At 46.8% G+C, this 20,613-nt stretch overlaps 1 protein-coding gene across 4 annotated transcripts; it reads left to right on the forward strand.

The window, feature by feature from the left end:
- Positions 1–677: 677 nt before the first annotated feature.
- LOC133559745 (dual specificity protein phosphatase 19-like) lies at positions 678–20,323 on the forward strand. Of its 4 annotated transcripts, none has more exons than XM_061911809.1 (6): positions 678–771; positions 835–934; positions 1,562–1,799; positions 9,587–9,633; positions 15,516–15,668; positions 18,588–20,323. In XM_061911809.1, exons 3-6 carry the CDS (start codon positions 1,586–1,588, stop codon positions 18,792–18,794), a joined length of 621 nt encoding a protein of 206 aa, XP_061767793.1. In that variant the 5' UTR covers positions 678–771; positions 835–934; positions 1,562–1,585; the 3' UTR covers positions 18,795–20,323. The 4 variants fall into 4 exon arrangements, with proteins under 4 accessions (XP_061767793.1, XP_061767795.1, XP_061767794.1 ...); XM_061911811.1 differs by having other exon boundaries at positions 1,604–1,799; XM_061911810.1 differs by having other exon boundaries at positions 711–744.
- The last annotated feature ends 290 nt before the right edge of the window (positions 20,324–20,613 follow it).

The raw sequence follows: 20,613 nt of genomic DNA on the forward strand, positions 1-20,613 counted from the left end.
TGAGTTGAGGCACATGGTGACATCCATCCATCCATCTTCTTCCGCTTATTTGAAGTCGGGTCGCGGGGGCAGCAGCCTAAGCAGGGAAGCCCAGACTTTCCTCTCCCCAGCCACTTGGTCCAGCTCTTCCCGGGGGATCCCGAGGCGTTCCCAGGCCAGCCGGGAGACATAGTCTTCCCAACGTGTCCTGGGTCTTCCCCGTGGCCTCCTACCGGTCGGATGTGCCCTCCCTAGGGAGGTGTTTGGATGGCATCCTGACCGGATGCCCGAACTACCTGGAGGAGCAGCGGTTTTATTATTCAATTATGTGGCTGGAACTCCATTTTGTCTGTTTTCGACAAATATAAACCTCTGTTGAGTTGAGGCACATGGCTTATGGTGACATTATTTTTTTATTATATTATTTTATTTTCATTTAATTTTTATTGAACAGCAAACAATGCTCACAAAAGTCAAGGCACTTTCAACATAAACAACAATCTACACATCAGGTTGACCTCTGCAAAACATGTCAAGGAAAGAAAACAAAAGCAAATACAGATAAAGTATTATACATTAATAAGTAATAATAATAAAAATATATGGAAAAAAAACAAAAGACAAAAAGGGCTACTAAATCACTTTAAATGTTTTTCAATAGTGACGTTGGTGTTATTCCCATTTTTATTAAGACCGTGAAGGTATCTGGTTGTGACGTAGCTTCCGGTTCCGAACGACATTGACGTCACGTAATGGTTGCCGGTTGTGAGTCCGACGCCGGAGTTTATGTTTGTAAGATCATCTGACTTTCAACGTCAATGCCTACATGACGTCATATTCTGATTGTCTACTCAGGTCGCTGGAAGAACAACATACTTGAATTGAGGACATAAATGCGGACCAATATAAACACCGCAGTCAGTCTGAGAAGGGGAAGTGTAAGACTTTGACTCATGTAAGTGTCCTCATATTGTCTTGTCCTCTCATTTATTTGACTCATGTAAGTGTCCTCATATTGTCTTGTCCTCTCATTTATTTGACTCATGTAAGTGTCCTCATATTGTCTTGTCCTCTCATTTATTTGACTCATGTAAGTGTCCTCATATTGTCTTGTCCTCTCATTTATTTGACTCATGTAAGTGTCCTCATATTGTCTTGTCCTCTCATTTATTTGACTCATGTAAGTGTCCTCATATTGTCTTGTCCTCTCATTTATTTGACTCATGTAAGTGTCCTCATATTGTCTTGTCGTCTCATTTATTTGACTCATGTAAGTGTCCTCATATTGTCTTGTCCTCTCATTTATTTGACTCATGTAAGTGTCCTCATATTGTCTTGTCCTCTCATTTATTTGACTCATGTAAGTGTCCTCATATTGTCTTGTCCTCTCATTTATTTGACTCATGTAAGTGTCCTCATATTGTCTTGTCCTCTCATTTATTTGACTCATGTAAGTGTCCTCATATTGTCTTGTCGTCTCATTTATTTGACTCATGTAAGTGTCCTCATATTGTCTTGTCCTCTCATTTATTTACGATGAATACACAAACACAACATTTAACTTGTTTTGGTTTTTGGATAGAACTTCTCTTTTAGTCCCGCCGTGATGCATTCACTGTCTCAGGAGATCCAAGGTTTCTCCAAAAGCCGCCTGAGGAAACAGTGCACACATGTTACCACGGTAACAGGCAGGAAGATGCTGGAGAGAAGGAGCGATGGAGGACAGGTGGAGGAGCTGGAAGAGGGAAGTGGCTGTGGGTTTGTGCAAGACCTGAATCTAGACCTTCAACTTGGTCTTGTCCGACCATTCTTACTGCTGGGTAAGACATTAACTACGACTACTACTCTACAACACACACACACACACACACACACACGCACACATGCACACACACACACGCACGCACACACACACTCACTCACTCACTCACTCATAAACATACACACACATTCATTCACACACTTTCACACACACATGCACGCACACACATTTACATACACACTCACTCACACATTCTCACACACATTCAATCACACACTTTCACACACACACACACACACACACATTTACACACACATTCACTCACACATTCACACACTCATATTCACTCACACATTCACACACGCATTTAATCAAATATTCCCACAAACATTCACACACACATTCACTCACACGTTGACACACACATTCACTCACACGTTGACACACACATTCACTCACACGTTGACACACACATTCACTCACACGTTGACACACAAATTCACACACACATTCAATCACACACATTCACTCACACATTCATTCACACATTGACCCACAAATTCACACACACATTCAATCACACACATTCACTCACACATTCACACACACATTCACACACTGATGGAGGGAGCTAACCAGCAGCCATCAGGAGCAAGGGTGAAGTGTCTTGCTCAGGACACAACGCACGTGACGAGGTTGCTACTAGGTGGGGATTGAACCAGGGACCCTCGGGTTGCGCACGGCCACTCTCCCACTGCACCACGCCGTCCCAACAATCAACAATTACATCATGTGAGAAATGGACATTGAAACAGTGTAGGTGAGATATGTCCAGCCAGCAGAGAACTTAGTGAGCTCAGGAAGCATAAGAAGAAGTTTATACATTAGATTATTTACAAGCCGGGGAGGTGGTGGGGTTGGGGGGGGGGGGGGGTCAGGCTAGGGTTGTAGCTGCCTGGAGGTGTTCTTTTAAAGGAGGAAAGAGATGCTAGAGTTGTTTGTTGTTTCCTTTGTGTTGGCCTCGTAAAGACTTGCATCTCCTCCACTCAGACGCATGATTCTGTTTCAAAAGCTAGAATATGTTCTCTGTGCCGCCGCTGCCTTTCTACCCAAACTCTGCAGCGGGCATTAACTTGTTGCCGTAAATCCAATCCACTGATGAAAAGATTATTTACTTTGGACCAAACGTCTCACTGGGCAGCACGGTGGTGGAGGGGTTCATGTGTATGCCTCACAATACCAAAGTCCCGGGTTGTTCTCATTGTGATTGTGTGGTACTCAGGCTTTCTCCCACTTCCAAAAACATGCACCTGGGGATAGGCCCCTCCCACCTCCAAAGACATGCACCTGGGGATAGGCCCCTCCCACCTCCAAAGACAGGCACCTGGGGATAGGTTGATTGGCAACACTAAATGGTCCCTAGTGTGTGAATGTTGTCTATCTGTGTTGGCCCTGTGATGAGGTGGCGGCTTGTCCAGGGTGTACCCGCCTTCTGCCCAAATGCAGCTGAGATAGGCACCAGCACCCCCACCACCCTGAACGAGATAAGCGGCAGAAAATGGATGGATGGAAACATCTGGCTCCTGCGGTCCTCTTCAAGGTTTCTCATTGTCCCATTGGGTTGAGTTTTTCCTTGCCCTGATGTGGGATCTGAAGCGAGGATGTGGTAGTGTCTTGTGCAGCCCTTTGAGACAGTGGTGATTTAGGGCTGCATAGATCAACATTGATTGATTATCCTTGGTGTTGCTGTGTTTGTGAAGCGCCTCTCAGGGAAATGACGGGGAGGCCAGAAGCCACAGAAGCTGTTGGCCGCTTAGAGAAAGAACTGGAATATTTGGGTTAATCGCCCAGGACATTGTTCTTGTCACCTTTGCCTGGACACTTTCCACTTGGAAGACATTTGAATTGTGACCTCTGACCTTGCCGTAGAGGCGCAGATGAGGTCTCAGCAGGCATGGATATGAATATAGCATCTGTTGGGCTCAATAAAGTCAATATTCCCTGCAAGGCATATTACTTCTAACGGCATGGACGTGATGTTCCTTGTTCCTGGGCATCAGCCAATCACCTGGCCGGCCTCCGCCTTACGACTCCTGCCGGGCTGCTGTGTGTGTGTGTGTGTCACCTTCTGACAGCTTTTGTCTGTCAAGGACTGGTGTGTGTCACCTTCTGACAGCTTTTGTCTGTCAAGGACTGGTGTGTGTCACCTTCTGACAGCTTTTGTCTGTCAAGGACTGGTGTGTGTCACCTTCTGACAGCTTTTGTCTGTCAAGGACTGGTGTGTGTCACCTTCTGACAGCTTTTGTCTGTCAAAGACTGGTGTGTGTCACCTTCTGACAGCTTTTGTCTGTCAAGGACTGGTGTGTGTCACCTTCTGACAGCTTTTGTCTGTCAAGGACTGGTGTGTGTCACCTTCTGACAGCTTTTGTCTGTCAAGGACTGGTGTGTGTCACCTTCTGACAGCTTTTGTCTGTCAAGGACTGGTGTGTGTCACCTTCTGACAGCTTTTGTCTGTCAAGGACTGGTGTGTGTCACCTTCTGACAGCTTTTGTCTGTCAAGGACTGGTGTGTGTCACCTTCTGACAGCTTTTGTCTGTCAAGGACTGGTGTGTGTCACCTTCTGACAGCTTTTGTCTGTCAAAGACTGGTGTGTGTCACCTTCTGACAGCTTTTGTCTGTCAAGGACTGGTGTGTGTCACCTTCTGACAGCTTTTGTCTGTCAAGGACTGGTGTGTGTCACCTTCTGACAGCTTTTGTCTGTCAAGGACTGGTGTGTGTCACCTTCTGACAGCTTTTGTCTGTCAAGGACTGGTGTGTGTCACCTTCTGACAGCTTTTGTCTGTCAAGGACTGGTGTGTGTCACCTTCTGACAGCTTTTGTCTGTCAAGGACTGGTGTGTGTCACCTTCTGACAGCTTTTGTCTGTCAAGGACTGGTGTGTGTCACCTTCTGACAGCTTTTGTCTGTCAAGGACTGGTGTGTGTCACCTTCTGACAGCTTTTGTCTGTCAAGGACTGGTGTGTGTCACCTTCTGACAGCTTTTGTCTGTCAAGGACTGGTGTGTGTCACCTTCTGACAGCTTTTGTCTGTCAAGGACTGGTGTGTGTGTCACCTTCTGACAGCTTTTGTCTGTCAAGGACTGGTGTGTGTCACCTTCTGACAGCTTTTGTCTGTCAAGGACTGGTGTGTGTCACCTTCTGACAGCTTTTGTCTGTCAAGGACTGGCGTGTGTCACCTTCTGACAGCTTTTGTCTGTCAAGGACTGGTGTGTGTCACCTTCTGACAGCTTTTGTCTGTCAAGGACTGGTGTGTGTCACCTTCTGACAGCTTTTGTCTGTCAAAGACTGGTGTGTGTCACCTTCTGACAGCTTTTGTCTGTCAAGGACTGGTGTGTGTCACCTTCTGACAGCTTTTGTCTGTCAAAGACTGGTGTGTGTCACCTTCTGACAGCTTTTGTCTGTCAAGGACTGGTGTGTGTCACCTTCTGACAGCTTTTGTCTGTCAAAGACTGGTGTGTGTCACCTTCTGACAGCTTTTGTCTGTCAAGGACTGGTGTGTGTCACCTTCTGACAGCTTTTGTCTGTCAAAGACTGGTGTGTGTCACCTTCTGACAGCTTTTGTCTGTCAAGGACTGGCGTGTGTCACCTTCTGACAGCTTTTGTCTGTCAAAGACTGGTGTGTGTCACCTTCTGACAGCTTTTGTCTGTCAAGGACTGGCGTGTGTCACCTTCTGACAGCTTTTGTCTGTCAAGGACTGGTGTGTGTCACCTTCTGACAGCTTTTGTCTGTCAAGGACTGGCGTGTGTCACCTTCTGACAGCTTTTGTCTGTCAAGGACTGGTGTGTGTCACCTTCTGACAGCTTTTGTCTGTCAAGGACTGGTGTGTGTCACCTTCTGACAGCTTTTGTCTGTCAAGGACTGGCGTGTGTCACCTTCTGACAGCTTTTGTCTGTCAAAGACTGGTGTGTGTCACCTTCTGACAGCTTTTGTCTGTCAAAGACTGGTGTGTGTCACCTTCTGACAGCTTTTGTCTGTCAAGGACTGGTGTGTGTCACCTTCTGACAGCTTTTGTCTGTCAAGGACTGGTGTGTGTCACCTTCTGACAGCTTTTGTCTGTCAAGGACTGGTGTGTGTCACCTTCTGACAGCTTTTGTCTGTCAAGGACTGGTGTGTGTCACCTTCTGACAGCTTTTGTCTGTCAAGGACTGGTGTGTGTCACCTTCTGACAGCTTTTGTCTGTCAAAGACTGGTGTGTGTCACCTTCTGACAGCTTTTGTCTGTCAAGGACTGGTGTGTGTCACCTTCTGACAGCTTTTGTCTGTCAAAGACTGGTGTGTGTCACCTTCTGACAGCTTTTGTCTGTCAAGGACTGGCGTGTGTCACCTTCTGACAGCTTTTGTCTGTCAAGGACTGGTGTGTGTCACCTTCTGACAGCTTTTGTCTGTCAAGGACTGGCGTGTGTCACCTTCTGACAGCTTTTGTCTGTCAAGGACTGGTGTGTGTCACCTTCTGACAGCTTTTGTCTGTCAAGGACTGGCGTGTGTCACCTTCTGACAGCTTTTGTCTGTCAAAGACTGGTGTGTGTCACCTTCTGACAGCTTTTGTCTGTCAAGGACTAGTGTGTGTCACCTTCTGACAGCTTTTGTCTGTCAAGGACTGGCGTGTGTCACCTTCTGACAGCTTTTGTCTGTCAAGGACTGGCGTGTGTCACCTTCTGACAGCTTTTGTCTGTCAAAGACTGGTGTGTGTCACCTTCTGACAGCTTTTGTCTGTCAAGGACTGGTGTGTGTCACCTTCTGACAGCTTTTGTCTGTCAAGGACTGGTGTGTGTCACCTTCTGACAGCTTTTGTCTGTCAAGGACTGGTGTGTGTCACCTTCTGACAGCTTTTGTCTGTCAAGGACTGGTGTGTGTCACCTTCTGACAGCTTTTGTCTGTCAAGGACTGGTGTGTGTCACCTTCTGACAGCTTTTGTCTGTCAAGGACTGGTGTGTGTCACCTTCTGACAGCTTTTGTCTGTCAAAGACTGGTGTGTGTCACCTTCTGACAGCTTTTGTCTGTCAAGGACTGGTGTGTGTCACCTTCTGACAGCTTTTGTCTGTCAAGGACTGGTGTGTGTCACCTTCTGACAGCTTTTGTCTGTCAAAGACTGGTGTGTGTCACCTTCTGACAGCTTTTGTCTGTCAAGGACTGGTGTGTGTCACCTTCTGACAGCTTTTGTCGGTCAAGGACTGGTGTGTGTCACCTTCTGACAGCTTTTGTCTGTCAAGGACTAGTGTGTGTGTCACCTTCTGACAGCTTTTGTCTGTCAAGGACTGGTGTGTGTCACCTTCTGACAGCTTTTGTCTGTCAAAGACTGGTGTGTGTCACCTTCTGACAGCTTTTGTCTGTCAAGGACTGGTGTGTGTCACCTTCTGACAGCTTTTGTCTGTCAAGGACTGGCGTGTGTCACCTTCTGACAGCTTTTGTCTGTCAAGGACTGGTGTGTGTCACCTTCTGACAGCTTTTGTCTGTCAAGGACTGGCGTGTGTCACCTTCTGACAGCTTTTGTCTGTCAAGGACTGGTGTGTGTCACCTTCTGACAGCTTTTGTCTGTCAAGGACTGGCGTGTGTCACCTTCTGACAGCTTTTGTCTGTCAAGGACTAGTGTGTGTCACCTTCTGACAGCTTTTGTCTGTCAAGGACTGGCGTGTGTCACCTTCTGACAGCTTTTGTCTGTCAAGGACTGGCGTGTGTCACCTTCTGACAGCTTTTGTCTGTCAAGGACTGGTGTGTGTCACCTTCTGACAGCTTTTGTCTGTCAAGGACTGGTGTGTGTCACCTTCTGACAGCTTTTGTCTGTCAAGGACTGGCGTGTGTCACCTTCTGACAGCTTTTGTCTGTCAAGGACTGGTGTGTGTCACCTTCTGACAGCTTTTGTCTGTCAAGGACTGGTGTGTGTCACCTTCTGACAGCTTTTGTCTGTCAAAGACTGGTGTGTGTCACCTTCTGACAGCTTTTGTCTGTCAAGGACTGGTGTGTGTCACCTTCTGACAGCTTTTGTCTGTCAAGGACTGGTGTGTGTCACCTTCTGACAGCTTTTGTCTGTCAAAGACTGGTGTGTGTCACCTTCTGACAGCTTTTGTCTGTCAAGGACTGGTGTGTGTCACCTTCTGACAGCTTTTGTCGGTCAAGGACTGGTGTGTGTCACCTTCTGACAGCTTTTGTCTGTCAAGGACTGGTGTGTGTCACCTTCTGACAGCTTTTGTCTGTCAAGGACTGGTGTGTGTCACCTTCTGACAGCTTTTGTCTGTCAAGGACTGGTGTGTGTCACCTTCTGACAGCTTTTGTCTGTCAAGGACTGGTGTGTGTCACCTTCTGACAGCTTTTGTCGGTCAAGGACTGGTGTGTGTCACCTTCTGACAGCTTTTGTCTGTCAAGGACTGGTGTGTGTCACCTTCTGACAGCTTTTGTCTGTCAAGGACTGGTGTGTGTCACCTTCTGACAGCTTTTGTCTGTCAAGGACTGGTGTGTGTCACCTTCTGACAGCTTTTGTCTGTCAAGGACTGGTGTGTGTCACCTTCTGACAGCTTTTGTCTGTCAAGGACTGGTGTGTGTCACCTTCTGACAGCTTTTGTCTGTCAAGGACTGGCGTGTGTCACCTTCTGACAGCTTTTGTCTGTCAAGGACTAGTGTGTGTCACCTTCTGACAGCTTTTGTCTGTCAAAGACTGGTGTGTGTCACCTTCTGACAGCTTTTGTCTGTCAAGGACTGGTGTGTGTCACCTTCTGACAGCTTTTGTCTGTCAAGGACTGGTGTCTGGACACAACCTGGATGTGGATTAAAGGTGCAGTCTGGATTAGACTTTGTGGTTCTATAATGGGGTTCATTGCAACCTGGATGTGGATTAAAGGTGCAGTCTGGAAGTGACTTTGTGGTTCTATAATGGGGTTCATTGCAACCTGGATGTGGATTAAAGGTGCAGTCTGGATGTGACTTTGTGGTTCTATAATGGGGTTCATTGCAACCTGGATGTGGATTAAAGGTGCAGTCTACATGTGACTTTGTGGTTCTATAATGGGGTTCATTGCAACCTGGATGTGGATTAAAGGTGCAGTCTGGATGTGACTTTGTGGTTCTATAATGGGGTTCATTGCAACCTGGATGTGGATTAAAGGTGCAGTCTGGATGTGACTTTGTGGTTCTATAATGGGGTTGATTGCAACCTGGATGTGGATTAAAGGTGCAGTCTGGATGTGACTTTGTGGTTCTATAATGGGGTTCATTGCAACCTGGATGTGGATTAAAGGTGCAGTCTGGATGTGACGTTGTGGTTCTATAATGGGGTTCATTGCAACCTGGATGTGGATTAAAGGTGCAGTCTACATGTGACTTTGTGGTTCTATAATGGGGTTCATTGCAACCTGGATGTGGATTAAAGGTGCAGTCTGGATGTGACTTTGTGGTTCTATAATGGGGTTCATTGCAACCTGGATGTGGATTAAAGGTGCAGTCTACATGTGACTTTGTGGTTCTATAATGGGGTTCATTGCAACCTGGATGTGGATTAAAGGTGCAGTCTACATGTGACTTTGTGGTTCTATAATGGGGTTCATTGCAACCTGGATGTGGATTAAAGGTGCAGTCTGGATGTGACTTAGTGCTCTCACAACATGGCTGCTGTCCTTCAAGCTGCCTTTCTTGATGGCACTCTTTGCCCCTCAGGCCACATTCCATCTCCTATTCATCTTGTATCCTCACAAAAAAAGGGGATTAACAGTGACAATGTATGGGAGCCCAAATCAACTTTTGTCCTGCTGGAGTTTGTCTTTTATTTCTCACCTGTTTCTTATTTTCTCCTCTTGCAGGCTCTCAGGACGCGGCCCAGGACATGGACCTGCTGCAGAAGTATAAGGTGAGTGCGCACAGGAGGGGATCATGGCTGTCACCTGCACTCAAACACCAAACTAAATGACATGAGAAGCACTTTAAGGTTGGGACTAATGGACCCCAGCATGTTTCCCACAAGTCCTTGTCGCTGTTGCTACCTCCGCTCGGTCAGCCTGATGTCTTTTGTGTCTGCACTGGCTGTAGGAGCACATGTCCTGGCCTTTTCTGGCTGGTCTTCCAAGGTCATGACACATGACCTTTACAAAATCTTATACAAGCCACTTCATTAGGCACAGGCAGGTAGAGTAGCCAAAAGGTGTACTCAAGTACTGTTACTTTAGATCAGACCTGGGCAAATTAAGGCCTGGGGGCCACATGCGGCCTCTTAAGCTTTTAAATCTGGCTCGCCGGACATTCCCAAATAATTACCTTAGATCTTTAAATGGAAACTGTAGCTGGCGTTATGATGTGCAGTGATGTAGAACTAATGGAAAAACACTAGCTGATTTCAAATATGACTGTGAATATAAAGAAGGAACTTTTGCATATATAAATATATATTCTCCACAATCCCCCTTCAGATCTTCTCCAAAAGATCTCTATCACTAGTGCAAGACTTCTAAAGCACGCCCAACATTCAAGTAGGTGCTGTTTCTGTTTTCGAGCAAGCAAGCAATAAACAATGAAATCATAGTTACATGGGAGCTAGATGGAGGGAGTCCACGTCAATGTCAGGGAAGGAAACTAGCAATTCTTGTAAGTCACCACTATGCTTGACCCTCTTCAATTTCAAGTCCGCCACATGTTCTAAGACACTTGTCAGTCACTGTCCTCAGGAAGGAGGGACTGAGGCACAAGGACAGAAGAACAAGCCCAAACAGCAGCCCGTCAGGGAATACTACTGAGTATAACATCCTCCCATCCCGGACGAGCCCCCAATTGTTCAACTAAAGATAAGATATTTAGGGAGTCCTCCAACTCCCTACATTCCAAAGCTTCAAGGTTAACACACACAGTTCACTTGCAGACAAACAGAAAGAGAACAAATGGAAAAACACTAGCTTCTTTCAAATATGACTAAGAAATTTAATAAGTAACTCTTGCATATATAAATATATTTTCTCCCCTGTGTATATATATATATATATATATATATATATATATATATATATATATATATATATACTCCTCTCTGAGCTGCTACCTTACCGTGGTAGAGGAGTTTGCGTGTCCCAATGATCCTAGGAGCCATGTTGTCTGGGGGCTTTATGCCCCCTGGTAGGGTCTCCCAAGGCAAACTGGTCCTAGGTGAGGGACCAGACAAAGAGCAGCTCGAAAACCTCTATGAAAAGTAAAAACAAAGGACCCAGATTTCCCTCGCCCGGACGCGGGTCACCGGGGCCCCCCTCTGGAGCCAGGCCCGGAGGTGGGGCACGATGGCGAGTGCCTGGTGGCCGGGCCTGTACCCATGGAGCCCGGCCGGGCACAGCCCGAAGAGGCAACGTGGGTCCCCCCTCCAATGGGCTCACCACCCATAGCAGGGGCCATAGAGGTCGGGTGCAATGTGAGCTGGGCGGCAGCCGAAGGCAGGGCACTTGGCGGTCCGATCCTCGGCTACATAAGCTCGCTCTTGGGACGTGGAACGTCACGTCACTGGGGGGAAAGGAGCCTGAGCTAGTGCGCGAAGTAGAGGGGTTCCGGTTTGGTGGCCGCGGGATTAGGTCTCTGCTTTTTGCAGACGATGTGGTCCTGTTGGCTTCATCTGGCCGGGATCTTCAGCTCTCACTGGATCGGTTCGCAGCCGAGTGTGAAGCGGCCAGAATGAGAATCAGCACCTCCAAATCCGAGTCCATGGTTCTCTCCCGGAAAAGGGTGGAGTGCCATCTCCGGGTTGGGGAGGAGACCCTGCCCCAAGTGGAGGAGTTCAAGTACCTCAGTGTCTTGTTCACGAGTGGGGGAAGAGTGGATCGTGAGATCGACAGGCGGATCGGTGCGGCGTCTTCAGTAATGCGGACGTTGTACCGATCTGTTGTGGTGAAGAAGGAGCTGAGCCGGAAGGCAAAGCTCTCAATTTACCGGTCGATCTACGTTCCCATCCTCACCTATGGTCATGAGCTTTGGGTCATGACCGAAAGGATAAGATCACGGGTACAAGCGGCCGAAATGAGTTTCCTCCGCCGTGTGGCGGGTCTCTCCCTTAGAGATAGGGTGAGAAGCTCTGCCATCCGGGAGGAACTCAAAGTAAAGCCGCTGCTCCTCCACATCGAGAGGAGCCAGATGAGGTGGTTCGGGCATCTGGTCAGGATGCCACCCGAACGCCTCCCTAGGGAGGTGTTTAGGGCACGTCCAACCGGTAGGAGGCCACGGGGAAGACCCAGGACACGTTGGGAAGACTATGTCTCCCGGCTGGCCTGGGAACGCCTCGGGATCCCCCGGGAAGAGCTAGACGAAGTGGCTGGGGAGAGGGAAGTCTGGGCTTCCCTGCTTAGGCTGCTGCCCCCGCGACCCGACCTCTGATAAGCGGAAGAAGATGGATGGATGGATATATATATATATATATATATATATATATATATATATATATATATATATATATAAGAAGCAAGAAATCAAACAGAGACAGGATTCAATTTAGCTCACGAGGAGAGCGTGTGGACCCGCACCCTCAGACAGTGTCACCCCTCCCTCTGGGGAAAAAGTTCCTGGCCTCCCCATTTATTTATAATAATAATAATAATAATAATAGATTAGATTTATATAGCGCTTTTCTAGACACTCAAAGCGCTTCACAGAGAAGTGACAACCCATCATTTATTCACACCTGGTGGTGGTAAGCTACTTTCGTAGCTTTTTATCAAAACAAATCTAGCAGTGTGAAATAAATATTGGATCCTGGCGAAGTTCCATATATTCCTGTTATTTCTTGTCAGGGAATGATGTGTCAATGAATTATGGATGCAAACAACAATAAATGCTTTAACATCTTTAGTTTGAATTACTAATAGGAAACGTTTTTATGCAATATTCAATAAAAGTACACTAATCAGTTTTTAACAGTAGACTTACATGTTACATCTACTGTTGTTTTTCAACATATAATATAGTCATTTGAAAAATAAAGTGCAACCAACATGTCCATCCATCCATTTTCTACCGCTTGTCCAGTTCAGGGTCACGGGGGGTGCTGGAGCCTATCTTAGCTGCAATCAGGCGGAAGGCGGCGTACACCCTGGACAAGTCGCCACTTTGTCGCGGGGCCAACACAGATAGACAACATTCACAACTGCTCATCCAGTTTGTGGCTTTGCAACTGTTCATGAGTTCACCATCTGTGTATTTGGGACTGATGAAGACCATGAACACTTCCTTGTCCTCCGTAGTCCTTCCCTGCAGAAACCTTGCCTTGTTCAGACGTGTCCTTTAGGACTGAACACAAGACGGAGTCCACACAAGTCAGCGTTTGACTACAAGTAAAGGAGCTTGTGTGTTTTTCTGCAGCTGCACTTTTCATGCTGTCATAGTCACATGGCCACAGAATACTATTATATATATATATATATATATAATATATAATATATATATATATATATATATATATATATATATATATATATAATCATCATCTTCCGCTTATCCGAGGTCGGGTCGCGGGGGCAACAGCCTAAGCAGGGAAACCCAGACTTCCCTCTCCCCAGCCACTTCGTCTAGCTCTTCCCGGGGGATCCCGAGGCGTTCCCAGGCCAGCCGGGAGACATAGTCTTCCCAACGTGTCCTGGGTCTTCCCCGTGGCCTCCTACCGGTTGGACGTGCCCTAAACACCTCCCTAGGGAGGCGTTCGGGTGGCATCCTGACCAGATGCCCGAACCACCTCATCTGGCTCCTCTCCATGTGGAGGAGCAGCGGCTTTACTTTGAGTTCCTCCCGGATGGCAGAGCTTCTCACCCTATCTCTAAGGGAGAGCCCCGCCACACGGCGGAGGAAAGTCATTTCGGCCGCTTGTACCCGTGATCTTATCCTTTCGGTCATGACCCAAAGCTCATGACCATAGGTGAGGATGGGAACGTAGATCGACCGGTAAATTGAGAGCTTTGCCTTCCGGCTCAGCTCCTTCTTCACCACAACAGATCGATACAACGTCCGCATTACTGAAGACGCCGCGCCGATCCGCCTGTCGATCTCACGATCCACTCTTCCCTCACTCGTGAACAAGACTCCTAGGTACTTGAACTCCTCCACTTGGGGCAGGGTCTCCTCCCCAACCCGGAGATGGCACTCCACCCTTTTCCGGGCGAGAACCATGGACTCGGACTTGGAGGTGCTGATTCTCATTCCGGTCGCTTCACACTCGGCTGCGAACCGATCCAGCGAGAGCTGAAGATCCCGGTCAGATGAAGCCATCAGGACCACATCATCTGCAAAAAGCAGAGACCTAATCCTGCGGTTACCAAACCGGAACCCCTCAACGCCTTGACTGCGCCTAGAAATTCTGTCCATAAAAGTTATGAACAGAATGGGTGACAAAGGACAGCCTTGGCGGAGTCCAACCCTCACTGGAAATGTGTCCGACTTACTGCCGGCGATGCGGACCAAGCTCTGGCACTGATCATACAGGGAACGGACCGCCACAATAAGACAGTCCGATACCCCATACTCTCTGAGCACTCCCCACAGGACTTCCCGAGGGACACGGTCGAATGCCTTCTCCAAGTCCACAAAGCACATGTAGACTGGTTGGGCAAACTCCCATGCACCCTCAAGAACCCTGCCGAGAGTATAGAGCTGGTCCACAGTTCCACGACCAGAACGAAAACCACACTGTTCCTCCTGAATCCGAGGTTCGACTATCCGACGTAGCCTCCTCTCCAGTACACCTGAATAAACCTTACCGGGAAGGCTGAGGAGTGTGATCCCACGATAGTTGGAACACACCCTCCGGTCCCCCTTCTTAAAGAGAGGGACCACCACCCCGGTCTGCCAATCCAGAGGTACCGCCCCCGATGTCCACGCGATGCTGCAGAGTCTTGTCAACCAAGACAGCCCCACAGCATCCAGAGCCTTAAGGAACTCCAGGCGGATCTCATCCACCCCCGGGGCCTTGCCGCCGAGGAGCTTTTTAACTACCTCAGCGACCTCAGCCCCAGAAATAGGAGAGTCCACCACAGATTCCCCAGGCACTGCTTCCTCATAGGAAGACGTGTTGGTGGGATTTAGGAGGTCTTCGAAGTATTCCTTCCACCGATCCACAACATCCGCAGTCGAAGTCAGCAGAACACCATCCGCACCATACACGGTGTTGATAGTGCACTGCTTCCCCTTCCTGAGGCGGCGGACGGTGGTCCAGAATCGCTTCGAAGCCGTCCGGAAGTCGTTTTCCATGGCTTCCCCGAACTCTTCCCATGTCCGAGTTTTTGCCTCCGCGACCGCTGAAGCTGCACACCGCTTGGCCTGTCGGTACCTGTCCACTGCCTCCGGAGTCCTATGAGCCAAAAGGACCCGATAGGACTCCTTCTTCAGCTTGACGGCATATAATATATATATATATACATATACAGTATATATATATATATATATATATATATATACATAAATATTTATATATGTATGTATATATACAAATATGTATATTTCTATGTATATATACACATATTTATATATGTATGTATGTATATATATAGAAAGAGTTTATGACTGGTGGTGTGATTGCGTGACACATTTAGTAGACAGTGTGCTAGAAGAGGACATGAATGCTCTGAGGTGAAATCAAGTTAAGTGAGTGCCATCTGTCTGATAAGCGACACCTGCTCCTCCATTTCCTGTCTGTCACATGACCATTGTGTCACGCCAACAGCGTCCCAGCCTCACAATCAAAGGTCATTTCATCCCTCTTGCCTGTCTTCTCTCTTCCAGGTGTCACATGTTCTAAATGTGGCGTATGGCGTGGCCAACTTGTTCCCAGATCAGTTGGTCTACAAGACGCTTCAGATCCTGGACCTCCCAGACACAAACATCACATCTTATCTCAGCCAGTGTAGCGTTTTTATCCATCAAGCCCGGGAAAAGGTACACACTCACTGCAAGGACAAAGGTGTATGTACGAATGGATGAATATTAATGTGTATCTGCATATGTATGTATGAATATACATGTGTATGTATGGATATATGAATATACGTGTGTGTATGTAAATATGTATGTATGTACAAATGTAGGAATATACTTGTGTATGTGTGTATGTATGTCTATATATATATATATATGTATATATATTTACGTGTGTATGCATGTATTTACAAATGTATGAATATGTATGAATATACGTGTGTATGTATGTAAATATAAATATATATATATACAGTATATATATATATATGAATATACATGTGTATGTATGTATGAATGTATGAATATGCGTGTGTATGTGCGTATTTATGTATATATGTATATATACTGTATATGTATATATATTATATATATACACACACATATATATTTATAAATATATACATACATATATATATAGTACATATACATATATATACATACATATATATATATACATATATAGATATATGTATACATATATCTATATATATATATATATATATACATACATATAAATAAATGATAAATGGGTTGTACTTGTATAGCGCTTTTCTACCTTCAAGGTACTCAAAGCGCTTTGACACTACTTCCACATTTACCCATTCACACACACATTCACACACTGATGGAGGGAGCTGCCATGCAAGGCGCCAACCAGCACCCATCAGGAGCAAGGGTGAAGTGTCTTGCTCAGGACACAACGGACGTGACGAGGTTGGTACTAGGTGGGAATTGAACCAGGGACGCTCGGGTTGCGCACGGCCACTCTCCCCACTGCCCCATATATATACATATATAGTACATATACATATATACATACATATATATACATACATATATATACATTAGGTTTGTTGGAAAAAATCGATTTGAATACAAATTGAACGGAATGCGTTGTGCGATTAAGAATCGATTCTCATTTTTAAAAAATAGATTTTTGAAAATATTAAAAAAAAAAAAAAATATATATATATATATATATATATTTTTTTTTTTTTTTTTAAGCAATCCAACAAACAATACACAGCAATACCATAAAAATGCAATCCAAAACCAAAGCTGACCCAGCAACACTCAAAACTGCAATAAATCGAGCAATTGAGAGGAGACACAAACACCACACAAACAAACAAGCGGGTCTAACATGATACTGTGAAAGTTCAATCCATAGTGGATCCAACACAGCCACGAGAGAAACTATTTTGGAGGGCAGTATCTGCCGTATATACCATGTATGTACAAATGTATGAAGATATGTGTGTATGTGCGTATTTATGTATGTATATATATATGTGTATATACACACATATGTATATATATATCCATCCATCCATCCATTTTCTACCGCTTATTCCCTTTTGGGGTAGCGGGGGGCGCTGGCGCCTATCTCAGCTACAATCGGGCGGAAGGCAGGGTACACCCTGGACAAGTCGCCACCTCATCGCAGGGCCAACACAGATAGACAGACAACATTCACACTCACATTCACACACTAGGGCCAATTTAGTGTTGCCAATCAACCTATCCCCAGGTGCATGTCTTTGGAGGTGGGAGGGGCCTATGCCCAGGTGCATGTCTTTGGAGGTGGGAGGAAGCCGGAGTACCCGGAGGGAACCCACGCATTCACGGGGAGGACATGCAAACTCCACACAGAAAGATCCCGAGGCTGGATTTGAACCCAGGACTGCAGGACCTTCGTATTGTGAGGCAGACGCACTAACCCCTCTGCCACCGTGAAGCCCTATATATATATATATATATATATATATATGTGTGTGTATGAATGTATGAATATACGTGTGTATGTGCATATTTATCTATGTTTGTATATATGAGTGGCTTCACGGTGGCAGAGGGGTTAGTGCGTCTGCCTCACAATACAAAGGTCCTGCAGTCCTGGGTTCAAATCCAGCCTCGGGATCTTTCTGTGTGGAGTTTGCATGTTCTCCCCGTGAATGCGTGGGTTCCCTCCGGGTACTCCGGCTTCCTCTCATCTCCAAAGACATGCACCTGGGGATAGGCCCCTCCCACCTCCAAAGACATGCACCTGGGGATAGGCCCCTCCCACCTCCAAAGACATGCACCTGGGGATAGGCCCCTCCCACCTCCAAAGACATGCACCTGGGGATAGGTTGATTGGCAACACTAAATGGTCCCTAGTGTGTGAATGTTGTCTGTCTATCTGTGTTGGCCCTGCGATGAGGTGGCGACTTGTCCAGGGTGTACCCTGCCTTCCGCCCGATTGTAGCTGAGATAGGCGCCAGCGCCCCCCGCGACCCCGAAAGGGAATAAGCGGTAGAAAATGGATGGATGGATGGATGTATATATGAGAATATATCAATCAATATGAATAGACGTGTGTGTGTATGTATGTAAATATGTATGTATCTATGTATTTACGAATGTATGACTATACGTGTGTATGTGCGTATTTATGTATGTATCCATGTATATATATATGTATATATATACATATATATATATATATATATATATATATATATATATATATATATATATATATATATATATATATGTAGGTGTGGGGAAAATCACAAGACTACTTCGTCTCTACAGAACAGTTCGGTAGAGACGAAGTAGTCTTGTGATTTTTCCCACACCTACATATTGCGCTCTACCACGGTATCGAGCACTATTCTCTGGATAATCCAATCAAGACATATATATATATGTGTGTGTGTATGGATATACGTGTGTATGTGCGTATTTATGTATATATGAAAATGTATCAATCAATCAATATGAATAGAGGTGTGTATGTGTGTATGTATGTATGTATGTATGTATGTATGTATGTATGTATGTATGTATGTATGTATGTATGAAGTCAACATAATCCACTGTCTGGGTGTTCAGCGCGGCGTGGTGTTGGTCCATTGCAACGCCGGCGTGTCTCGATCCTGCTCCATCGTGATTGGCTACTTGATGTTGACGGAGGGGCTCCCATTTGATGAAGCGTATCGTCAGGTGAAGCTGGCGAGGCCTTCGTGCCGACCCAACCCGGGCTTCTACCAGCAACTGCAGAGCTACACACCCGAGGAGCAATCAGTCAAACTTTATTGATATTCAAGTCAGTTAACTCATATTATGATTTCCATATGAATGTTCATATTCATCTCGGAGAAAGCAAACCAAGTTTAATTCCATCCATCCATTTTCAACGGCTTATTCCCTTTTGGGGTTGCGGGGGGTGCTGGCGCCTATCTCAGCTACAATCGAGCGGAAGGCAGGTTACACTCTGGACAAGTCGCCACCTCATCACAGGGCCAACACAGATAGACAACATTCACACACTAGGGACCATTTAGTGTTGCCAATCAACCTATCCCCAGGTGCATGTCTTTGGAGGTGGGAGGGGCCTATCCCCAGGTGCATGTCTTTGGAGGTGGGAGGGGCCTATCCCCAGCTGCATGTCTTTGGAGGTGGGAGGGGCCTATCCCCAGCTGCATGTCTTTGGAGGTGGGAGGGGCCTATCCCCAGGTGCATGTCTTTGGAGGTGGGAGGGGCCTATCCCCAGGTGCATGTCTTTGGAGGTGGGAGGGGCCTATCCCCAGGTGCATGTCTTTGGAGGTGGGAGGGGCCTATCCCCAGGTGCATGTCTTTGGAGGTGGGAGGGGCCTATCCCCAGGTGCATGTCTTTGGAGGTGGGAGGGGCCTATCCCCAGGTGCATGTCTTTGGAGGTGGGAGGGGCCTATCCCCAGGTGCATGTCTTTGGAGGTGGGAGGGGCCTATCCCCAGGTGCATGTCTTTGGAGGTGGGAGGGGCCTATCCCCAGGTGCATGTCTTTGGAGGTGGGAGGGGCCTATCCCCAGGTGCATGTCTTTGGAGGTGGGAGGGGCCTATCCCCAGGTGCATGCCTTTGGAGGTGGGAGGGGCCTATCCCCAGGGGCATGTCTTTGGAGGTGGGAGGGGTCTATCCCCAGGTGCATGTCTTTGGAGGTGGGAGGGGCCTATCCCCAGGTGCATGTCTTTGGAGGTGGGAGGATGGTATTTCAGTTTGATATTCGCAGGTGGATTGAATCACTTCTCAGAGGAAAGAGGCCCTAATTGGGACTTTGGAATTCAAAAGTGATAGCCTTATCCTTGAGAAGGGACTACATGTTCAGCGTGATGCCAACATATAAGTTATGGCAAAAAGCAGTTGTTTTCCAGACACCACATCACAGCTGACTCTTCTCACCCTGGACACAAACCATTCTCCTCTCAGGCAGGAGACTACGGTCCATCCAGACCCCCACCTCTTGCCACCTGAACAGTTTTTTCCCCTTCGGGAATCAGGCACATGAACAATAAGAAGATCTGATAGCTCAGTTACAGCTCATGTTATTCTATTCTGTGTTGTATGTGTTCCATGTTGCACCATTGAGCCAAGTAAAATTCCTAGTTTGTGAACCCCGTTCTCAAATATTGGCAATGAAAACTTTCCTGAAACTCTACACACGAACATCTCCTTTTATGGTCGGGTTGTGCTCTCCCTACTTAGTACACACACACACACACACACACACACACACACACACACACACACACACACACACACACACACACACACACACACACACACACACACACACACACACACACACACACAGAGACACACAAACAGGAAGGAGGAATATAAAACTGATGGTTTGGCTTCGACCAAGCTAGGAGTGCCTCATTTTCTTGACCTGACCTCCTCCCGGAACTGCAGTCCTGTATAATGACACTCGCTTGTAATGAAGCAAGGTTGGCTTCAGTGGAGCGTCGCCGGCGTGTCTTCTGATCCAGCCGCAATGCCAGGTGGCCTTCTTGTCCGGACGAGGAAGACAAGACCAGCCGTACTTGGACAAGTGGCGACACAAAGTGCTTTACACCAACAAAAAAACACACAAACAGTCT

The sequence above is a fragment of the Nerophis ophidion genome, linkage group LG09, assembly GCF_033978795.1.
Source record: "Nerophis ophidion isolate RoL-2023_Sa linkage group LG09, RoL_Noph_v1.0, whole genome shotgun sequence".
NCBI lineage: Eukaryota > Metazoa > Chordata > Actinopteri > Syngnathiformes > Syngnathidae > Nerophis > Nerophis ophidion.